General features: G+C 42.0%; 1 protein-coding gene across 1 annotated transcript; it reads right to left on the minus strand.

Annotated features, from left to right (window-relative positions):
• Positions 1–1297: 1297 nt before the first annotated feature.
• On the minus strand, positions 1298–5744 carry LOC115788671 (zinc finger protein 2-like). Its single transcript, XM_030741802.1, has 2 exons — positions 5551–5744; positions 1298–3940 (listed from the first exon to the last, which is right to left on the minus strand). The coding sequence occupies exons 1-2, from the start codon at positions 5567–5569 to the stop codon at positions 3069–3071; spliced, it is 891 nt and encodes a 296-aa protein (XP_030597662.1). The 5' UTR covers positions 5570–5744; the 3' UTR covers positions 1298–3068.
• Positions 5745–23610: the final 17866 nt, after the last annotated feature.

The raw sequence follows: 23610 nt of genomic DNA on the forward strand, positions 1-23610 counted from the left end.
CATCCGGGAGTGAGAAACCATGCAAAAGATAGAGGGAGATAAGGGGCTTTGACAAGAGGAAAAAGACTGTCTGGAGAGACGGACACAGAGACAACAGTGTGTGTGTGAGAGAGATTTTTGTAATTTACAATGAATGATTCCTGTAATGAGCAAAAGCCTTTAAAGATCAGAGATTCATTCTGAATTTCTCTCTTTAGGAAAGTATTCATGTTTTGTTTTTGTGCTGCATTCCATTCAAAGTGGGAAGTTGGAAATCTCTGAAGCTTCTGAGTCCAGTTAGATTTCCCACTCAGAAAGTTGGAAAAACCCTTCCAACTCCTTCTTCACAATGTAAGATGGCAGTAGTGCATGTAAAATGTAAACGACTCACTAAATAATCCACACACAGAGCACTGACCAAGCTGTGTCTGTGGACATGCTGCACCAGTGAAACACACACACACACACACACACACACACAAAAAAAACAGGCATTTCAGTGTTGCTAGTGATGGATGAATAGCCCTTCCTTGCTAAGGAGCCCCGACTACTACAATCAGAACACAGTCAGCTCTGGAGTGTGGATTAGCATCACACTCAGCTCCGACATCCCACTTAAGAGCTAAAAGGAATGCAGCATTAAAGTCAGATTTAGTGGATGATTACTGGATGTGACCATGTGAAGGAGAGGTGGATAGTTTTCTGTGCATGTTTTCCAGATACTCAGTTTTTTTACAGTCTTTGCTGTGTGATCAGAACCACAGCAGGTCTAAGACATCATGCCATCGGACAGCTAATATTTGCTGAGATGTGTTTAACCTCTCTGTGGAGCGAACCTCTGAGCAAACATCCATCACATGCTGATGTTGTCTCTCCGACCAAAACTGAAAACACGAATCTCCAATAGCGTGTTTAAAATCTGTAGCTTAAACTTTTCTCTGGCATTCTTCACTTTGCACCAATACCCTTAAATTTACAAAAATAAAGATTTCAGCGTAGTAAAGGTCAGCAAAAACATTTACACATGTACAGATTTTTTTCTTGCACTGTAAAGTTGTTAAGGTACCAGAGTCAGTTCCTTCACTACAGGTGAACCATTTGTGCTTTATGGCTCCTTTCTACCTGTAACCACAGTTATGGCTGTTTCCAGTTTATTTAGACTGGAAATTTACTTTTGATGCTGGACAAACATTAATTCCTGATATTGTTCAAACAGCTTGTCAATGATTCACATCACACAGTCTTTGACGTTACTGAGGAGAGGCTACTGCAATCTTTTCAAAAACCCTTTAGGTTAATGTAATAAAGTTGGGAAACGTTTACTTTAAATGTACTTTAATGCAGAAATGATCAGCAAAATGTATTCAAAGGTTTTAAAATCAGAAATACAAGAATCAGATCACCCTCTCATCTGTTCTACTCACATCCTTACTGGATCCTGTGAGGTGAAGCTGAGCAAAGAAAATGCAAATATCTCTGAAATGATCAGCTCTTGCTGTTGCTGACGTACCCAAACAGGAAGGACTGGCCACAGCTTTGCTCTCAGCTCTTTCCAGGAGGTGATGCTGTGTCCTCAGCAAGTCGATCAGTGCTCTCTGAGGTTTTTCTAGAAGCTCTGATCATTTTTCCTTTTATACCCTCTCCTGTATAGACTTCCTGCATCAGCCCACTCAGATGCTGTGAATCAGTAATGCTGCTGGATGTAACATCATGTGAGAGAAAATGGTAAGACTCAAAGTCCTAGTTTTCAAATCTCATATTTGATCAGCCAATCTTAACATTTACAATGTTTTCCTGTCTGTATGATCAGACTGATTCTGCTCTTTTAGTAAAACTGTTACATTTAGTATTAGTTACATTTAGTGCAAACTGAAAAAAAACAAAAACAAAAACAGCAGCATTTTTTTAATCCCTCCTCCGGTGCTCTGAATAATCACAATCAGCTAATAAAAATAAAAAATGAGACCCTTGGAGTGAGTGTAAAATTGATTTGGTTAGTTTTAAACAGAGTTTAAAGTTTCATGTATCCTGTACTTATGAGGGATCAAAACTACTGGCAACGATTATTTAAAAGAGCACAAAATTTGTACCACCTCCTGTAACTGATAAAATATTCATGGTATAAAAGTAAAACCTGGCATTAAATACATTAAATACACTAAAGTTACTGTAGAAAGAAAACCAGATGATTCTGAAGGGGTCAGATGGGAGGAATTCACGGATCATCCATGAAATGACCCACAGGCACATTGGTTTAAAACGAATGAACACTTCAAACATCAGATTCATGTCCTTGTGTCCATTTGGACGGTATCATTATTCTTCTGATTTCTTTCAGCTCATCAGTGAATCTGTCATCAATATGGAGAAGCAGCTTATTGACAAGGGCAGCTGGTGCCATTCAAATTCATTTTAAGACAGACAAAAGTGCTAGACAGAAAGTTTTGAAATTATGTTTCTGTAATCTGATTACAGCTAGCAGTTTTTGTACTGCACCAACTCATTCACACCAAACACAAACTTTAATTTGCATGTAGTTTGAACACAGTTATCTACTGAACCTTTTGTTCAAATTAAACTTAAACCAGGTTTCACAGGGACACCTGACTGCTCTGATTTGTCTCTGTGCTACAAACATGCTTCAGTTTGAGTTACGGCAGTTATAAAATAAATTAAAAATATGGTCACACATTTCAACACAGCCAGCAGGAGGCAACACCACTGCAGATGTTTACTGCCATCAGGATGTCTGCATGACAAGGAATCAAATCTTTTATAATACCTTTGAATTCTTAAAGTTGCCTCCAACAAACACCCCCAAAAGAAAACCCAACCTAAACCTGAATCTGAGCATCTTTAAAGAACACAAACTAAACAGAAAAAACACTCGTACTCAAAACAAATCGAAACTAAGTCAAAAGATAATATAGTTTAATACTTCCCGTCTCAAGTTTGTGGTCAATCAATTCATAGCCAATGTGCGTGGGGGTCATAAAGCCTTTATCTAGTCCATCACTTCAACAAATTTAAAGAAACATGATATCATGATTCTGTTTCAAATCAACCGTCTTACTCAACAACATAAATCACTAACTAAAATGTACAAACACAACTACTTTGTCACTGTGTGGCCGAGGCATCAGGACTCGGTTCCTGGCTGGTTTGGGACTGATACACTTGTGTCTGTTCAGCTGATAATTCCAGGTGAAAGTCTTGAGACAGGTACTGCAGCTGAAGTTCTTCTCCCCACTGTGAATTTTCATGTGAGCATTCAGGGCTGAGCGGCAGCTGAAGGGTTTGCTACACTCAGAGCAGCTGAATGGTTTCTCTCCTGTGTGAAGCGTCATGTGGTTCGTCAGAGCTGCCTTCTCCATAAAGCATCGGCCGCACTCGGAGCAGCTGAACGGTTTCTGGCCTGTGTGAGTCCAAAGGTGTTTTTTAAGACTTCCACTTTGAACAAATCTTTTCTCACACTTTGGGCAACCAAAAGGTTTCTCTCCTGTGTGGCTCCTCTTATGTCTCAACAAGTGTGCCATGCGCTTGAATGATTTCCCACATTCAGTGCAGATGAGTGCTTCCTCACCTGACACACATCTCATATCACCTGTGAGCACTTTACTGTCCTCTGAGTTTGAACCTGTTGAAGGTTCACTGCTCTCCTCCAAATCTCCTTCACTGACCTCCATCTCTAAGGACTCTGATGTTTTGTCCTCAGGCTCTAAGCCTGTAGCTGGTGCTGGTCTGCCAGTGTCCTCTCTTCCCACAGAGTCTCTGTCCTGCTCAGTCAGGCTGTGATGAAGCTGAGAGGACTGAGGTTTCTCTTCATCCTCTTCACTCTTCACAGCAGCAGGACTGAATGTGAACCTGATGATGTCAACGTCCTCCTGTTCCTCTTTAATGAAAACGCCCTCCTGCTCCTCTTCTTCACCAACTATCACCTTCTGGACATCTGGAGGTAAACCTGAAACACAGACATTAACAAAGAGCTCAGTTTCTGTCACTGAAACATTGTCATATACTATATGCAGATGGTGTGAGACAGCTTGGCTTTTATTTATTTACTTTTATTTCTTTAATGTTGCACTGTATTCACCACCTGCTTTAACACTGTTTGGTGGCTGTGACAAAATGATGAACACAGGAGGAGAGAAAAGGGAGATGCCTGAAACCCACTTCCAGCCCGAAGATACCAGTGGCACAAATTCTGTTTTTCATGCATTTTAATTTTAGCTACTAGATGTTAATGATTGCGAGTCTGATTGTGTTTCATACACTTGCCATTTAAGGTTTTATTTAGATGATTTTTACACATTTTTTTAATGTAGTGAAGGACAGTCAGAAGCATTTCACGAGATTCAAAGATTTATTGGCAAATAAATCAAGCATATCAGAGGAGTCAGAATTTACAGTGCTGACCATTCTTTCTAACGTCTGCTGTATATCAGCTTGTGGAACAAGCTCATTCTTGCCTTATCAAGAAGGTTTCAGCTTTTTAAGCCAAATATTCTGCATGGGATTAAGATTTGGGGAGTTTCCTGGCCTCGGGCCAATGACTGATTTTCCAGATGCCCAAGAATGTCAGACGGGTTCTTCTTCAGGAAAAATAACTTTGCAATAAGGACTTATTAAAAAAAAATCTATTTACAATTTTTCTTACAGATATTGTGACTGCAATTTGATATTTCTTCTTTTTATGTCAAGTCCAGATCAATATTGTGTAATAGATTTATGTCACAATTTTCTGTTTCTAACCCAACTTCGAGTACAAAATAGTCACTTGCTCCCTAATATATCCCACCCACTAACAGATGCCATAATGAAAAGATAAATCAGTGTTCTTCCTGTCAGTGCTTAATGTTATGCCTGATCAGTGTACAGGTCAGTAAATGTCTGTGTAAACAGCAGTTAAAGAGATCAGCTCCCACAGAGCTGCAAACTTCCAGGAAAGAAAGCAAGTTGAGAAAAGCAACTAGCTGTTTGTGAGACATCCAGTACTGATTCAGCCTCTCTTAGCCACGGTCACGTGATGTAAGTGTTTTGAACCAGATTTCGGAGCAGTGTTTCGAAACACCTGCGCTTCGGAAGCTCGAAACAGTGTCGAAACTTCACTGTCGAGCTTCCCATCCCTATTAAGAAGAAAAGTATCTCCAGTAGCTTCCAGTGTGGTCGTAGCTTGTCGTCCACACACGTTCAAGGGTGCAGTCAAATCATCTTCCGTATGGGCATCTACACTCACCACTGCACCCTCCAGAGTGATACAGATGTGGGTTAGATCGTCGTGGTACTGACTGAACACCTCTTTAATGTTATGGAACTAACAACATCCGGACAGGTGTGTGCTTGTGTCCATGGAAACGATCTAATCTACGGATACAACATCTGGAACACCGAGGGGGGGGGGTTCTCCGGGCTTCAGCCTTAAGATGGACAATGACACTGGACCACAGACCGAGTCAGTCGGACTTCCGGAAATGTTCCGTTACTGCTTCGTCTGTGGCAGCGATGATAACGCTAGCTTAGCAGCATTAGCATAGCAGCGAGCCCGTTTCCCGCAGCAGGAAGTAAACTAACCTTCTCTTCTCGGCTCCATTCCCGCTGTTAAAACCACATCCGGCGGTTCCCACTGTCGGTCCACCTCTGCTCGGTCCACAGAACCAGACTCTAGATCCAGCTGCGGTTCAGTCTGCTAACCGAGCACAGCGTTAAATCCAAAGGCCTCTGTCACTTCCGGAACACTAAAATAAACCACAACGATAAAGGAAGCTAATGCCATTTCCACAATTCCTTCAAACTAAAATCCGTTGCAATATTAAACCAGTAGGACTACAACTAAGAACATTAACCAAGTTCACATTTTGGAGGGAGTTTATTGAAGTATTTCCCCTTGATGGTGATTTATTCTTCTGCTCTATTACAATACAAACTGAAATAGTCCACTACAGTTATTTACCAGCTTTAGTTACTTTACATTTGATCTTTGTTAAAAAATATTACACATAGTTGGAGCTGATATAATTTCCTGTTTGATGATTTTTTAAATAATTGTATCCATCTGCAATATTTGTGAGCTTTGGACTGTTGGTCGGAGTTAACAAGCTCTGTGAGAGCCTCACTTTGATGAACTGTGACAGCCATTTTTCACTATTTTCTTATTTATTTATTTATTTATTTTTTTACGAATTAATCAATAAAATAATCAGCAGCCTGAGCTGTGGAATGAAAAATAAAATGAGCTAGTTAATAAAACTCTGCAACACACAGCAGCATACAGGCAAGCATGGGTGCACCTCCCGTAACTACACATTGCATTGATGTAGCTCCAACTATTGTTATTGACTGTTTAGTACTGTTGGTTCGTCCTGTGGATTTCCGGCTACTTTTTCCACTGCAGTTTTTGAAGTTATCAGTGTGAGAATAATAATAACAGAACAGCTAGATTAGTTCTTCATTGCTCCTTCTGTACCTACACTACCAGTCAAAGGTTTGGACACACACTTTCAGCCGGTTTCCCTGTCATGGTCCTAGACTAAAAGGAAAAAGTCAATGAAGACCACAACAGGAAAAAGTATTTAGTCCAGGATTAGACATAATCCCTGTACGGGAAACTGGGCCTTTGTGTCCAAACCTTTGACTGGTACTGTATGTGAGCGAGATGCATGAATAATTATCCTGTCTTACTGTGTATAAATTAAAGGCAATTCTTCTGTTATTTGTGCACACTGTTATAATGAAAATGATGCCACACATGAAAAACTGTTATATACTTGTTGTTGTCATGATCATATAACATACCAAATGACTTCTGGTGAGCTGATTGCATCTCGCCCCCTGATTAAAGCCTAGACTTGCTCTTCAATATTGTATCCATTATTGTAGTTCAAATTGAATGCACTGAAGCATAGAGTCTGAAGGCCCACAAACTGGTTCTCTGGGCTGCAAATGAAAGATTACAGAAATCAGATCATTAGTTTGTTCATTTCCAAGATTTGTGCAGCAGACAGCACAATACTTTAAGGCACTGATAAAAAGGGCTCATAAAAATGCAGCAACTAACTTAAAAAGGATGGTAGCATAAATTTGGAGTTTGAGAGACAAAGGGATTGTGTTGCAGGCGAACCTTTTCCAACAGCTTCATTTTCCTGTGTCTACAGTGTTGCAGCATTGTATTCCTCTAATTCACTACAAAACCACTGATAGGATTGTGATTCTTCTTTTATTTCTTATGAAAATGTACCGCTAAAATATGGGATTCAACACACAGACAAGACAACACTAGATGGCAGTATGATACTGAGCATTAGCACTACAATCTTATACAAAAAATTAAGATATATGATGGAAGCAAGTTTCATTTCAAGTTTCATTTCATTGAAGTATCAGAGCTGTTGTCATGCCAGCATGCTGCTGCTATAATGTCTCAGGGTGTCAGCAGGTCTCAGTTTGATGTCTTGCTATCATGATAAATAATGCAGCAGTGCCAGTATCACAACTTCAGATTTGCAGTGATGGTGAGATAAAGAGGATGAGGATGATTATTGGTATTGCCATCAATACTCATTCTGGTGTCGGTGGCATTACTATGATGTGTTAACGAGGGAGGGGAGCAAAGTGAGATTGAGGACAGAAATAGAATAGGAGAACAGGAGATATATGTCACTTAGCAAATGGATGTGTGTGGATGTTTTGAATGAGGCAGGAGAAAGCTTTCTGTACTTCAATTATTGTCCCGCTGACTCCAGCTGAGTACTCGCTGCTTCCAGGCTCCAGAGACACAGTGTCCTGTCTCATACTAATGAAAAGCCAGCAGCTTCTCCATCCTGAAGCAACACACAGTGACATTCACATCATGTGTGGGGAAACTGCTGGAAAAAAAACAAATCAACACAGAAAACACCCACCTAATGATCAAGGAATGTACTTGGAAGCAATTACAGGCAGCCAGACAGCTTGGCTGAAGCTTTTTGTGGACAGTGGCTGCTCGGGATAATTGATCCGTGCTCTGTCAAACAGACAAATAATCTGACTTCATTTCAAACAGCTAAATACAGCAGTGTCTACCACAAAATCAGATTATAGCACATGCCTGTGTGTTGCAGTGATCACAGTACAGCTTACCACACACAGGCACGAGTGAGATCCCGTGCACACATGATTACAAGTCTCCTGTGTGTATTTTTCATGATTATCAGCAAGCAGGAGAGCCAGCTGTGTTCTACAGTCCGTTGGGGTATGTGATAATGAAACTTATCGGTATCATGTCTAATGAAGTATTCTAATGTTTTTAATCATGCATTCAGCAAGTTAGTATCTTGATCATACACTGTATATTATGTTAAGACACTGTGAGACTTTGGGAAAACTGATTTGGCACATTTTGAAAACTATGAAACTGACATTAAATGATAATTTTGGCACTTAAGTAATTTTTGTAACATAAAGCAGGATATCATTCCAGAAGATATTGTATCTGCTTCCATCTGCTAGCTTTTGACTTTTATCAAGTTTTAAGTTCTAACTTAAAAATAAAACGCCTACTTAAAAAAAGTTCCAGTCAATTTTTAATCACTACTCAGTTTGTTGAGTGAACATTTGAATAAACAGCAAATTTGATTACCGCACAGATTATGAGCATTTGTGCAAATAAATAATAAAACATAACAATGTAATATAATCTGTGATATAAATGTGATTTTGTGGATTAGTTATACACAAAAAGTTTATTCAATATACTACACACACCTGCACACCTGTACCATTTATTGAAAAAGCAGTATTTTGTTCAAAGACTGTAGGCAGGTAATAGAGCAAAGGGAGGACCAAGTAAGTCACATCTCAACTCACTGTACCAAATAGTTGCTTTTGATGGATTGTATTGCTAAAATAAGCAAAGGATTTCTCAGTTAAAAAACTTGCTGCATGTGTTGGTCCAAAACCTGTCTGCCATTACAAACTCGCCAGCGAGCCGTGCCATAACCACCATAATGCACCCCAGTACCTTTCTTTCCTGAAGGACAATGCACTCAGTATTTCTAAGACTTGCACAGTTTGATTGGTCAGACCACATTCTTTTTTCACTTCAGCATTTTTCACAAGTGGTTTTAGAATTGTTTCTGAGCACATACAAAGTTTTTCTGCTCTTTAATGCACTAACAGGACCTGAAAATCACAGACATTCAGCGCTGGGGATTTTTTGCCACTGCACTCAGTGATTTCCCCAGATTTTCAGGATCTTTTAATGATATTATGTAGTGTAGATTTAACCATCACCCATATTGTCAGAGACGAGTTTGTATTTTATACTTTGCTTATGTTGCATACAGTTATTATCTGAACTTATTCAAATGTACACTTGTAAAAGAAAACATTTGCGATACGTCACACTAACATGTTAAGCCACGATTCCAATGATTTGTGTATTATGTAGATCTTTGTGTCTTTTTTTATGCAGCTGATTTTGTTCCACCTTCACATCCAAATGTTTTCCTCAAAGATATTTGTTTATATTTCCGCGAATACACAATACTGCAGGTAACAAGCTGGCTGCAGTTATCCCGTGGTCTTTCTGTCTGCCCATGGACCGAACACCAGGTGTGTTGCAAAGTGTGAGTAGATTGTGTCTTTATACTGCCGATAATAATAATAAAAAAACACCTCAATAGACAAATGCAGTTTTTCATAAAAGAGCCACAGAGATCAGTGTGTTGATCTGAGCTGTCAGCTCTTCAGTAAACATATTACTGAGTGAGCAGTTGCCTTATTGTTGCTCCCTGTGTAGAAAATCAGGCTTTGATAACACTATAATTGTAGTCCTTCAAAGCTTCTGGTACCACTTTTGTTGGAACAACTTATTTCAGAAAACAGCTTTTACTGTCGTCATGTGAGGTTTATGCATTGGCTACACACTTATGTATTAGAGCAGTGACTGTTTTCCATGTGAATCTAATTTATTGGCAGTGCTCTGTTGTATTCTTAGCTTGTTGAATTGGAGGCATCATTAATTCTGGATTTATCAGTGATTTGATGTGGTGGTCTGAAACTGTAGCTGCAGCCAGCAGGTAGTAGCATCTTTTAATTGAGATGGCCCCCCCAATATCTTCCTCCCAGTATGCCTCCCACCTCCTACCTGGTTGCAACCCATTAAGAGAAAGGTTAGGGGTGTGTGTGTGTGTGTGTGTGTGTGTGTGTGTGTGTGTGTGTGTGTGTGTGTGTGTGTGTGTGTGTGTGAGAGAGGGAGAGAGAGAGAGAGAGAGTGTGAAGCAAAAAAAGCTTCATACCCTCTCCAGCACACCAGCTGGCTTAACTGTCAGTGATGTTTTATTTACAGCTCAGTGGGCAAAGGACAGGAGTCAGCGGACTGATACAGTGTGCTCTGGAGTCAAAATGGAGTGCCCAGTCTTTTAAATACATTGAGAGTACGAGGTTCTGAATTGACTTCTTGATGGCAAGAATCATGAGATTGACAAAGATTCTCTTTCTTGCAGTTCAGAGCTGCTTTGTGTTTAATGACCAGAAAAATGCTGTATTGTAAATGACCAAACTTTTTATATTACTATTGGGCTGCCACTATTTTTAAATGAACAATATGGTATAGTTCATCTGTGAGTGGGAATGGCCCAAGTTGGTCTTTAATGGAGCAACATTCTTGCCCGTCCGTCTCTTTAGCCTCAATACTGTGTGCTCCACTGCCAGTTTCAGTGGGCACACATATTAGTAATCCTATTGTGAGGAGCAGTTTGCGTTTATGGACCCAGCTTCGTAAACACTTTGGGCTTATACAAGCCCTGGTGTCCATGCCCCTAACCTCAAACATCCTCTTCAAACCATCTCTTATAGATACAACCTTTCTTACGTGGTCTAGAAAAGGCATAAAATGTGTGGGGGCCCTCTTTGTAAATGGGACATTCATTCCTTCTGATCATTTGGTAATGGAATTTGGTTTACCAAACTCAAATTTTTCAGATATTTACAGGTTTGGGATTTTGTCCGTGCTCACTTTCCTTTGTTTCCTTTAAAGCCAGAGGTTTGCCCTCTTGATGACTGTCTGATACTTAAATCCGGGCGGTCGGGTGGTGTTTCCCAGTTATATGCTGTCACTCAAGCCATAAAATGTCCTTTTGCCTTTAAAGATGCAGTGGGAGGAGGACCTAAACATAGAACTGACAGATGAAATCTGGCAAAGCATTGTCCATCTGTTCGGCACAGATCAATACAATTTAAGATCTTTAACCACCTGTACCTCTCTAGGACCAAATTCGCTAGAATGTATCCTACTGTCAATCCAAACTGCATCCACCAAGCGCCCGCCTCTTTGTCCCAGAGTAGGCGCATTCTGGTCAGAGATCTTCAGCACATTTACATATATTTGTAAAGAGAAGATGGATCCAGGCCCTATCACTGCCATGTTTGGGGTAGTGCATACTAATAGAAGGATCTCCAGAAGTCAATCTCAATTGATAGCATTTTCCACATTAGTAGCACGTCGATTGATTCTTTCTAATTGGAAAGCCCCCGCACCCCCAAAACATTCACGTTGGGTACGTGACATCATGTCTTTCCTCCAGCTTGAAGCAATAAGAAGTACAGTCCAAAATCCAGCTGAAAAGCTTCATAAGATATGGCAACCTTTCCTGGTATTCTACACAAAATATTTGATGCAAATTCTTTGGAGTAGAAGTAACTCGTCCACATCTAGTGTATGCCCCCCCCCCCCCCCCCCCCCCCTTTTTAAAACTTTTCTTTTTTTTTTTTTTTTAGCCTGTCATGTCTGTTAGATCTTGCAAGCAGAACTGTGATCTGAATGCGTTGTTGTGCCAAACATATTTGCTATTTCAAGATGAGCTCTATAGGTTCTCAATAGGCTCTTCTTGTTGTTGTTTTAACCCTTTATTTTATTTATCTGAGTTATTTTTCCACATACTATGTAACAGCCAGAGCTGACAGGCTGAAGAAGAGGAAAATAAAGAGAAGAAAAAGGGAGAGAGAAAGGGAGCAAAAAAAAAAAAAAAAAAAAAAAGGGGAAAGAGCACAAGTCTATTAATCAGATACTTCATCACTTTAACATATAAAAAAATACTATCAATACTTGCAAAAATAAATTTGTGTGTGAAAAACAAAACTAACAAAGCATGTTACGCACACCAACAATTTTGTTGAGTTGTGATTGAGTGGGCGTTTGTGTCTGTGTCATGTTTGTGTCTGTGTCATGGAACGTACTTACCAATGAGGGCAAAACGCTGCAGCTCCACCCATCAGAAGCCAGAGGCAGGTACGGAAAGCCCCCGGAACCCCAGGCCACCAGCAGCCCACCAAGAGCCAGGAAGACCCCCGGCCACTCAGTCCAAAGACAACCGCACACCTACCCCAGCAGACGGGAGAGGGTGGTCTCAGACGGAGCCCCCCCAGTCGAGGAGCGAGGGCTCCAGGGAACCCAAGGCGATGAGAAGCCAGCCCCCCCCCAGCGGCCAGCCCCCTGCACTGGCCGGCGGCAGGGCTCCCGGGCCCACGGCACCCAAGGACCGCCCGACCCTCCACAGAGCCCCCCCCCACGCCGAAGAAGCCAACGCAGCCCCGCACCGCACCCCCAAGGGGGGCAGGCCAGTACCCACGCCAGAACACCCAGCCCCACCCAGGAACTCCGAGGCACCCCCATCCCAGGGGGGTAGGGGGGAGGAGGCAACCAGCAAGGAGCGGCCAGGAGGCAAGGCACAAGGCCCAGACCCAGGTCCAGCCATACATACAAACACACCCAGACACCCGTGTACACATTTATACACAGATACTCATACATGCCCATACATACTTACCCACACACAGATATGCCATACATACACATTCACTCACCCACCCATACTCACGGAGACGGTGACAAATACACAAAGACACACATTCATCCATAGCTACCCACCCTCTGAAGGCGGGGCAAGTGGAAACCACCCCAGGGCCAACAGCGACCCCAGGACGCCACCAGCCCGGTCCCCAAGGAACCACCTGACCCCTACCCCGGGCGAGACGCAAGAAATCGGGGTGTAAGATGACCCATCCACCCCTCCTCCTCCCCAACTTGTAGGTCTATGTGTTAATGTTTGTGAGTGAATGAGGTGTATAGGGTGCAGTTAAAATTGAGGGGACAGTTATGCCACAAGCGCCAACTGTTGGTCGTCAGCGCTTGCCCACACTGCCCCCCCAAAACCCTCCTCCTTTTAAAACTTTTCTGATGTTTGTGTCTGTCCTTTTAGCAATTCTTTTTTTTTTTTTTTTTTTTTTTTTTTTTTTTTTTTTTTTTTTTTTTTTTTTAGCCTGTCATGTCTGGTAGATCTTGCAAGCAGAACTGTGATCTGAATGCGTTGTTGTGCCAAACATATTTGCTATTTCAAGATGAGCTCTATAGGTTCTCAATAGGCTCTTCTTGTTGTTGTTTTAACCCTTTATTTTATTTATCTGAGTTATTTTTCCACATACTATGTAACAGCCAGAGCTGACAGGCTGAAGAAGAGGAAAATAAAGAGAAGAAAAAGGGAGAGAGAAAGGGAGCAAAAAAAAAAAGGGGAAAGAGCACAAGTCTATTAATCAGATACTTCATCACTTTAACATATAAAAAAAAATACTATCAATACTTGCAAAAATAAATTTGTGTGTGAAAAACAAAACTAACAAAGCATGTTACGCACACCAACAATTTTGTTGAGTTGTGATTGAGTGGGCGTTTGTGTCTGTGTCATGTTTGTGTCTGTGTCATGGAACGTACTTACCAATGAGGGCAAAACGCTGCAGCTCCACCCATCAGAAGCCAGAGGCAGGTATGGAAAGCCCCCAGAACCCCAGGCCACCAGCAGCCCACCAAGGGCCAGGAAGACCCCCGGCCACTCAGTCCAAAGACAACCGCACACCTACCCCAGCAGACGGGAGAGGGTGGTCTCAGACGGAGCCCCCCCAGTCGAGGAGCGAGGGCTCCAGGGAACCCAAGGCGATGAGAAGCCAGCCCCCCCCCAGCGGCCAGCCCCCTGCACTGGCCGGCGGCAGGGCTCCCGGGCCCACGGCACCCAAGGACCGCCCGACCCTCCACAGAGCCCCCCCCCACGCCGAAGAAGCCAACGCAGCCCCGCACCGCACCCCCAAGGGGGGCAGGCCAGTACCCACGCCAGAACACCCAGCCCCACCCAGGAACCCCGAGGCACCCCCATCCCAGGGGGGTAGGGGGGAGGAGGCAACCAGCAAGGAGCGGCCAGGAGGCAAGGCACAAGGCCCAGACCCAGGTCCAGCCATACATACAAACACACCCAGACACCCGTGTACACATTTATACACAGATACTCATACATGCCCATACATACTTACCCACACACAGATATGCCATACATACACATTCACTCACCCACCCATACTCACGGAGACGGTGACAAATACACAAAGACACACATTCATCCATAGCTACCCACCCTCTGAAGGCGGGGCAAGTGGAAACCACCCCAGGGCCAACAGCGACCCCAGGACGCCACCAGCCCGGTCCCCAAGGAACCACCCGACCCCTACCCCGGGCGAGACGCAGGAAATCGGGGTGTAAGATGACCCATCCACCCCTCCTCCTCCCCAACTTGTAGGTCTATGTGTTAATGTTTGTGAGTGAATGAGGTGTATAGGGTGCAGTTAAAATTGAGGGGACAATTATGCCACAAGCGCCAACTGTTGGTCGTCAGCGCCTGCCCACACTGCCCCCCCAAAACCCTCCATGTCTAAAGTGCAAATAAAATTTGGAGACAGACAGTGACGAGGATCCGAGTGGGGCCACCTCAGCGGCCCATCTCATCAACCTCTGAGTAACATGCCTGCCCCAAAGGTCCTATGTGTATCAGGGTGTAAGTGTGTATGTGTTGTGAGTTATAATGACTAAAGTGCAATTAAAACGGAGAGGCAAGTGGTGGTGCAGCTCTCCACGTGGCCTCTCCATCCTACATCTGTGAGTGATGTGTATTCTGTGTGTGTGTGTGTGTGTGTTTGTGTATGGGGAGGGGGAGGGGGGGGGGGCATATGACCAGGAAAAATCCTGGAAGAAGAGAGCCAGCTGGCCGCTGGCTCAATAGGCACCCCGACCTCCCACACCCCAGCACAGGGCAGGGGGAGGTGAGCCCGGGGCCGCGGTGACAGCATCCCGGAGCACTGCAGCACCCGAGGTTGGCGCCCTCGCCCCCACCGCAGAGGGCGGCCCGCTCCTCCTAGATGCCCATTCACTCAACAATAGACACAAACAGGCGACAGGACATACTGGCCTGGGCATGGAAATGCAGTGCCCAGTCCCCCCCAACCACCCCACCGCGGCCCCATCCCCCACCCCACCCCCCTGCAATGCAGGCACCCCAGGGCCCCAAAAGCGTAGACCGGACATCCCGACGTCAGGCCAACCCACCCCACCCGGCGGCGCGGCCGGGACAGCAGAGGCCCCCCCCGCGCCCGGGGGGGCCCACCGGGAGCCGGCGCGGCCCCAGTGCCGGGGCCCCAGACCCCAGCCCCCAAGCCATACAGGGAAGACCAGCCAACCGACCGAGGGCCGGCACCACCCCCCCAAGCACCCCGCCCACACCCCAGGACCGAAGGCAGCACCATCCAAGCCCCCACCACCATCAACCAGGACAGGCACACAGACATCACCAGAAGGTCGCCCCAGGACCCCAGCCCCAGGAGGCTACCAGCTACCCAGGCCCCCGGAGTCCCCCCCCACCCCCCCACAAAGCACATCAGGAGCAGAGCCCGCAGCCCACCACCCCCACTAAGTAATGGAGCTGAGCAGTGGGAACCAAAGAGAGTCAAATTCCTCCAATTTGTTTTTAGAAGAAGCAGACATTCTCTCTAAACTAACATGATCTACTAATAAATTTCTGTACTGAGTAATACATAGTTTATTTTTTGTCTTCCAGTTCATGAGGATCATCTTCTTAGCGATGCACAAGGCAGTAAGAACTATGTGTGATATATTTAACTCCATAATTAATTCACTGACATCACCTAAGATGCATAGTCTGGGGGAAGTTGGGATATGACAGCTAAACCATGTGGATAGATCTTCACAAATCCTCTGCCAAAATCTCTGAACTGGTACACAAGACCACAGAGCGTGTAGATGATTATCCTCTGAATTGCTTGTACAGTGGGTGCATATGTTTGAGTGTGTAAGGCCCATTTGGAACATCCTTTGTCCAGTGTAGTATGTTCTATGGAGAATCTTATATTGTACAAGTTGTATTTGGGGTCTTTTAGTCATTTTGAAGATATTTAAACATATTTCTGTCCATAAATTTTGATCCAGGTTGACAGAAAGATCACGCTCCCATTTTGTAATTGGGAGGGAAACTGAATCATCAGTTTTTATTAATAATTTATATAATTTTGATAACAATTTTGGGGTACAGAGGTTAAGAAATTCTGTTACCCAAGTAGGCATTTCTAGATTCAATTGATTAAGGTTAAATCTTCCCTGTAGGACGGACTTAACTTGTTGATATTCCAGAAATCTACCGTTGCCAATTCTATATTTTGATATAAGTTCTTGGAACGTGATAAAATTTCCATCTTGGATAATATGTTCTAAGTTATTTATACCCTTATCACGCCATAACGGAAAATTCAGCATTTTCTTTTTCTGACAAATATCTGGATTGTTCCAAATGGGTGTTAGTTTACAGGGGATGAGTGAAGACTTAGTTATTTTTAAAAATTCCCACCAGGCTGTCAGAGAGGTATTTATACTAAGGACTTTATAGCAGTTATGATGTTTAATACTGGAACTAATGAAAGGTAAATCTGAGATTTTTATTTTTCCACAAAACGCCTGTTCTAGATCCAGCCATGGGTTGTCTAATGAGTTGGATTTGATCCACTTTGAAATATACTGCAATCTACTGCTTAAGAAATAGTAATAAAAGTTTGGTAATTCTAGACCTCCACTGTGTTTTGGCTTTTGTAAAGTTTTTAAGCTTATTCTTGACGGTTTGTTTTTCCATAAAAATTTTGAGATGTTTGAATCTAGTGACTTGAACCAAGGAATAGAAGGTTTATTAGGGATCAATGAAAATAGATAATTAATTTTTGGTAAAACCATCATTTTAATGGCAGCAACTCTCCCCATAAGTGATATAGGTAAACTGTTCCAACGTGTGAGATCATCCTCTATTGTTTTTAATAAGGGGATATGATTTAATCGTACCAAGTCTGAGAGCCTGGCGGAAAAATTTATGCCTAAATATCTAATATTTCCTGACTTTAGTGGGGTCCTAGAGGTTCTCTGGAAATTACAATTCAGAGGCAAAACTGTTGATTTACTCCAATTGATAGAGTAATCAGATATAGATGAGAACTTATCTATCAGTGTGATAGTCTTCAAAAGAGAGCCTTGTGAATTCCCAAGGAAAAGTAATACATCATCAGCATAAAGGCTAAGTTTATGGTCCATATTTTCAGTTTGAATCCCTTTAATATTTGCATTTTGACGGATTGCTGCTGCTAGCGGCTCAATGAAAATTACAAAAAGAGAGGGAGAGAGTGGGCAGCCCTGCCTAGTGCCCCTCTGCAGACTGAAACTTTGTGAAATGAGATCATTTGTCCTAACTCGCGCATTCGGAGAGCTGTGTAGTGTTCTGATCCAGTTTATAAAGGATGAACCGAATCCAAATTTTTGCAGAACTGCTAGTAAGAATTTCCAATTTACCCGATCAAATGCTTTCTCTGCATCTAAAGACACGATTGTCGTCTCTAATTTGTTAATAGAACAATAGTCTATTATATTTATCAGTCGACGTGTATTATTGGCTGAGTGCCGACCCTTGATAAAGCCTGTTTGATCTGGATGTACAATAAATGGAGTAATACTTTCTAATCTTTTGGCAAGGGCTTTGCAAATTATTTTAAGATCTACATTAATGAGAGAGATTGGCCTGTAGCTGGATGGGAGTGTGGGGTCTTTGCCTGGTTTAAGAAGCAGGCTAATGTTAGCAGAGTTTAAGGTTGGAGATAAGATGTGGTCATTCTGAATCTGAGTTACCATTCTGAAAAAAATGGGAGCTAGCTCAGACCAAAATTCTTTATAAAACTCGGCTGGAAAACCATCTGGGCCTGGGGCTTTATTATTTGGGAGATGCTGTAGGGCTTCACTAAGTTCAGACAATGAAAGAGGTAAATCCAGAGCTGCAGCCTGGCTGTCATTTAGTTTTGGTAGATTTATATTATTAAGAAATTCTTCAATTTCAGTATCAGATGGGTTAATCTGTGGTGAATATAAGGCTTCATAGAAGTCTCTGAAAGAGTTATTTATTTGTTGTGGGTCATGAGTAATAATACCAGTCGAGTCTTTAATAGAAAAAATAGCTGTTTTTTCTTTATTCAGTTTTAATTGCTTGGCCAGGAATTTTCCAGATTTATTTCCATGCTCAAAGTTTTCCAAACGCAGCCTCTGCAACATAAATTGTGTCCTTTTATCAATTATTTCATTTAGCTCCAGTTTCAGTTTCCTCAGGCTGATAATTGTATGTTCTTGTGGTGAAGCGGCATAAGCAGTTTCTAAAGATTTAATTTTTTGTTCTAATTCTAACACAAGTGCTTTTTCTTTATTTTTCCTATGCGAGCAGTAAGATATTATTTTGCCCCGCATTACTGCCTTTCCTGCTTCCCAAAGAACACATGGTGATATTCCTGGAATATCATTATATTCTAAGTATGCTGACCATTCCTTTTTGAAATAATTAATAAAATCTTCTTCTTTAAGTAATGATGTATTAAATCTCCAGTTCCTGATTGGTGGTGTGACTCTTTTCTGTGTCAGAGACATAGACACCGGTGCATGATCGCTAATAGTGATAGGGTGAATCTGAGTGTCTGTGATATCCATCATTATGGAGCTGCTAACTAAAAAGTAATCTAAGCGGGAATGAGATTTGTGTACTTGTGAGAAATAACTATAATCTCTCAAAGTAGGGTGATGTGAACGCCAAGCATCGCAAAGTCCAAAATCCTTCATGTACTGTTTAAGAATGTCTGCAGACTGCCAGTTCCTCTGACTCACTGCTGTACTGAGCCTGTCAATATCTGCATTAAGTACCAGGTTGAAGTCTCCTCCTATTACAAGTGTGGTGTCAGAGTGATCTGAGAGTGAAGTGAACAAAGCATGAAAGAAGGAGGGGTCATCAACATTTGGTCCATATATACTAGCAATACATAAATCTGTATTCTGTATAGATAAATTAAGTATTATAAATCTACCTTCAGGGTCTATTGTACTGTTGCTAATGTTAAAGTTTATCTTCTTGTTAATCAATATAGCTACACCTCTTTGTTTGGAGTTATAGCAGGCTGAGTACGTGTGAGGGAACTGTGGAGAGGAAAGAGTGAGCACAGATGTTTTGGACACATGTGTCTCCTGTAGAAAAACAACATCTGCTTTTAAGTCTTTTAACCGATTAAAAATTTTTAGTCTCTTTTCCCTCGAACCAGCCCCGTGCACATTCCATGAGACAAATCTGAGTGTGCTCATATTTAAACTAACTGATGGACTGTTGTGTGCTCACTAAGGATGTGTGTGTGTGTGTACATATGTTCTGTATGTTGGCGTGTGCCCTTTATATTGATGTGTGCGTGTGTATGTGCGCTGTATGTTGGTGTGTGTGCATCTGCGCTGTATGTTAGTGTAGTAAACTGTAGCATTGTAAGTGACGTAAACATATTGCTGAGTGCAGAAAGAAAAAAGACGTGTAAAAAGTGAACTAAGTGACATAAGAATGAAATTAGATGAGGGGAAAACAAAACAGAACAAACAACCAAACAAACGATCACGGTACTATGCTGACTCGTCGGCGTTAATGGTACTACTTAGACAGATTTAGACTATTTAATGGTACTGTTTAGATAGTTGAAAAAAAAACTCAGAAAAGAACGTTAATATGGACACAGATCACCTGATCGATCAGCTGAGCCATGGCGTGGTGTTTTTGTCTCGGTAAAGCTGTCCGTTTACATACAGTTTGTCCACGGCGATGACAGCCCGGGAGCCTTCCTGCATGAGCTTCTTCCGGATGGGGAATAGGGCCTTGCGTCGCTCCAGAATCTCCTTTGGAAACTGGTCGTTGACGCTGAAGTCCGTCCCTCTCAGCTCCCGGCCGCGGCTCTTCACCAGCTCTTTTTCTTTGAAGTGTTCGAATTTGGCCACGATCGGTCTGGGTCTGCGTGCTCCGGGTCGCTTCCCTCCCAGGCGGTGGACTCTATGGAAGGCGATGGTCTTCACGGCGTCCTCCGGGAGCTTCAGGTGAGTTTGGATAAATTCCTTCACTGTAGCCTCCGGGTCCTCCTCTGCCTTCTCCGGGATACCTGAAAACACAAGATTTTCTCTCATGCTGCGGGCCTGAAGCTCGATAATCGATTCTTTAATTTTCTTATTTTCTTCTGAGAGCCGGGTCGTTTCCTCGGTGAGGGAATTCACCGACTCTCTGAGGACAGCGTTTTCAGCAGCCAGTGTTTCCACCTGATGCTGGCTGAACTCGACTGACTCCCTCAGGGCCTGAAACTCCTTGTGAAGGATTTCAACCAGGGCCAAGCGGGCGTCAAAGCTGGACAATTTGTTATTAATGGACTCCAGAATGTCCACAATATTGGTGGTGGGTGGCGAAGTTGCCTCTGGGGAATCTTCTGGGCGGCTTCTTTTTGTGGACGGCGTTGCTTTGCTGGTGGAGGGAGTCGGCGTCTTGTCTGTTTTCCCCATGACGACTCGCTCAAAACACCCGTCGATGTACCGCAGCAAACTATCCAGGTCCTCTCCACCGTCCTCCAGATTGTTGAAAATAATTTAAGTTAGGCTAAGAAACTACCTATATTTTTTTAGTTTTAAGCCTGTCTAGTTATAAATTGGCGAGAAAAAAAAAGGCTAATCACGCAAATGTTTGCTGATAGAGTCACGCCGCCATTAACGATACTGCCGAGATTCACAAAGTCTCGCGTGACTACAGCATAGTCTCCGTCTCCGTGCCCCTCGTGGAAAGCTCTTTTAGCAATTCTTTAGGCGCCACCTTGTGGTGGCAATGGGGAAGGTAAAACTTTGTTATAAGAAGTTCAGCTGGAAAATGTTGAAGCCCCTGTGTGACAGAAGAACATATGTGGACTTGCTGGGTTTTTTTTAGTTTTTGTTGTTGTTTCCTATAATCAAAACAATAAAAATACTTTGAAATAAATAAATAATTAAATGACTTTCAATCATTTATTGTAACTCTCTCTATAGGTGAATTTTACTAGAATGAAATTAATCAATCAGATCAATATATGGGGTTGACTTTTTTGCAGATACTTTAGCCCATTATTAATGGATACAAGAGGATTTAAAGTCTTTTAGACTCGGCCACCATAGTCAAAAGTTAGTAAGAAATGTTATTTTGCTTATAGACAAATTTCAGTCAACTTATCAACTTGACAAGCTACACAAATACAAGAACTACAGGAGCAGAGTGAACATACAATATCTCTAGTTTTGGCTGAACTACAGTGGCTCTTTTTTTTTTTTATTATACTTCATCCTGAAAGGCTGATGGGGGATGATTGTTACCACGCTGGGCAGGCATTGGTCTGTATGGACACCTAACCTTATGAATACGATAACTTGAAAATGAAGTGACTTGGAGTTTCAAATTAGTACCAGAGATGCAGCTCTTAAAAATCTGAGTTTGAATTTGCTGACATTGACTCAAGGCCAGATATCAAGTTCTGAAAATCTTGTGAACACAGTAAGATAAGATGAATTTTTATGGTCATTGTACAAATAATGTACCACAAGCTTGTGCAGTAACACAAGAATGAAGTCACCTAGGAGAATTGATACCATAGATGCATCTACTAAGAATCTTAGACAAGTTTGAATTTTGGTGACCTTGACCTCAAGTTTATTGAAAATCTTGTGACTGTAATAGCTCGAGAACTGGGTCATGAAGGATTTTTTTTATGGCCTTTTGCCTTTATTAGACAGTGAACAGTGAAGAGAAACTGGAAAGTGGGGGGAGAGACTGGGGAAGACACACAGCAGAGGGCCATGGGTCGGATGCAAATTTGGACCACCTGAGACCATGAGACGTACATGGTCACCTGCTCACCCACTGAGCCACCCTGGTGCTCACATAGGATTTAAAAAAAAAAAAATTATTTATTTTTTTATTATTATGCCAGATGTGTATTAACTCAGGAAGGATATGATATACATATAAGCCTCTCATACTGATAGCTGAGCTGTATCTACTCACAATTTCTGACACTTTGAAATTTGGCAACCTATGGATTTTCAGACTGGACACTAATAGCAGAAGTATTAAAAGATGTTCCCACTTATTGTTTCATATAAGTGCCTTTTATGTTCTGTCAACATTGCCGCTGTTTGTAGTCAAAGTGATGGTGGTGAGGTTCAGAGGACTGACTTAAATGGTGCTTAGATTTAAGGTTTAAATTGATGTATTTAAATTCACCTTTGGCAAATAACAGACGTAGTTGTAGCTCAAGAGGTATAAAGTACTTTGAGTGCTCAAGTAGAGTAGAAAAGTGCTATATAAGAACCAGTCAATTTACCATGACAACACAGATAAGAATACATTGTGATTAAGACAGCAAAGGTTAATAAATTGTTTGCTTCTGGTGACATAAATGTTTCAGGCAGGAAATTTTTGTTTGTTTTACATTGACAAGCATTTGTGGCTGCTGTAAGACTTAAGTCTGAGGTTTTAAGTGATTGTGAAGGTTACCTTATTTTGCCAATAAAAAATTATGACCGGGAGGTCTGAGACTCATCCAGCAGGGGCATCGGAAGCAAAGCTTCTTTTCGGCTGAGTAAAATAACAGTACTCATTTCCTTCTGTGGTTGGTAGGACATGTTTTTATGCTCCTGCATGCACTAATAAACATGTCGGTTACAATCAACAGTACAGTTAAAATTAAGATATGACAGAAACAGTAACACAAAAATCACTCCTTGTTCATTTAAAGTGACATGATAATGCAGGTAAATACATAATTGTACTTAAATAATATTCAGTTTTTCTAATTGTTTATTTGATGTTTCCATTTGATTTCTATTTAAGTCTTTGAAATCTTACTGCCAGGAGGCTGATGGTATTTTAATTTATTTTTAAATTCCTTCTAAGATTATGCTGATTAATTTTAAATCTATATTTTTACAGCTTTACATTTTGGATTTTTGAAACGCGATCCTTCTGATGTCAAACTGAATGTGGCATTATTATGGCATGGGAAAGTTTCCAAAGTTTTGTATACTGCATGTACATACTGTTGTATTCAAAATATTGAAAACCCCACTTATATAAACTTGATAATCTAAGTCAAGGTTGCAGTATTGTGAAAGCGTGTCCCTTCTTGGCTGCAAGTGATAGTTAGCGAGGCCATAATCACAAGCTGTGCCTGCTAAGTGAGTGCAGTAACAGTTGGAAAACACAATACTGAGTAGACTGTCTCTACAATTATAAGGTATTTTTATAGCAGTGGTTATGTCTGTGTACATGTGTGCCTAAAGGGCCGGTTTGAGATTAATAAAGTAACTGTTGAATCCTTTTGTGTCCTCTATACTTGTCTTTCATTAACTCGTTGTCAGAGGTACATAAATATTTCATG

The sequence above is a fragment of the Archocentrus centrarchus genome, chromosome 11, assembly GCF_007364275.1.
Source record: "Archocentrus centrarchus isolate MPI-CPG fArcCen1 chromosome 11, fArcCen1, whole genome shotgun sequence".
NCBI lineage: Eukaryota > Metazoa > Chordata > Actinopteri > Cichliformes > Cichlidae > Archocentrus > Archocentrus centrarchus.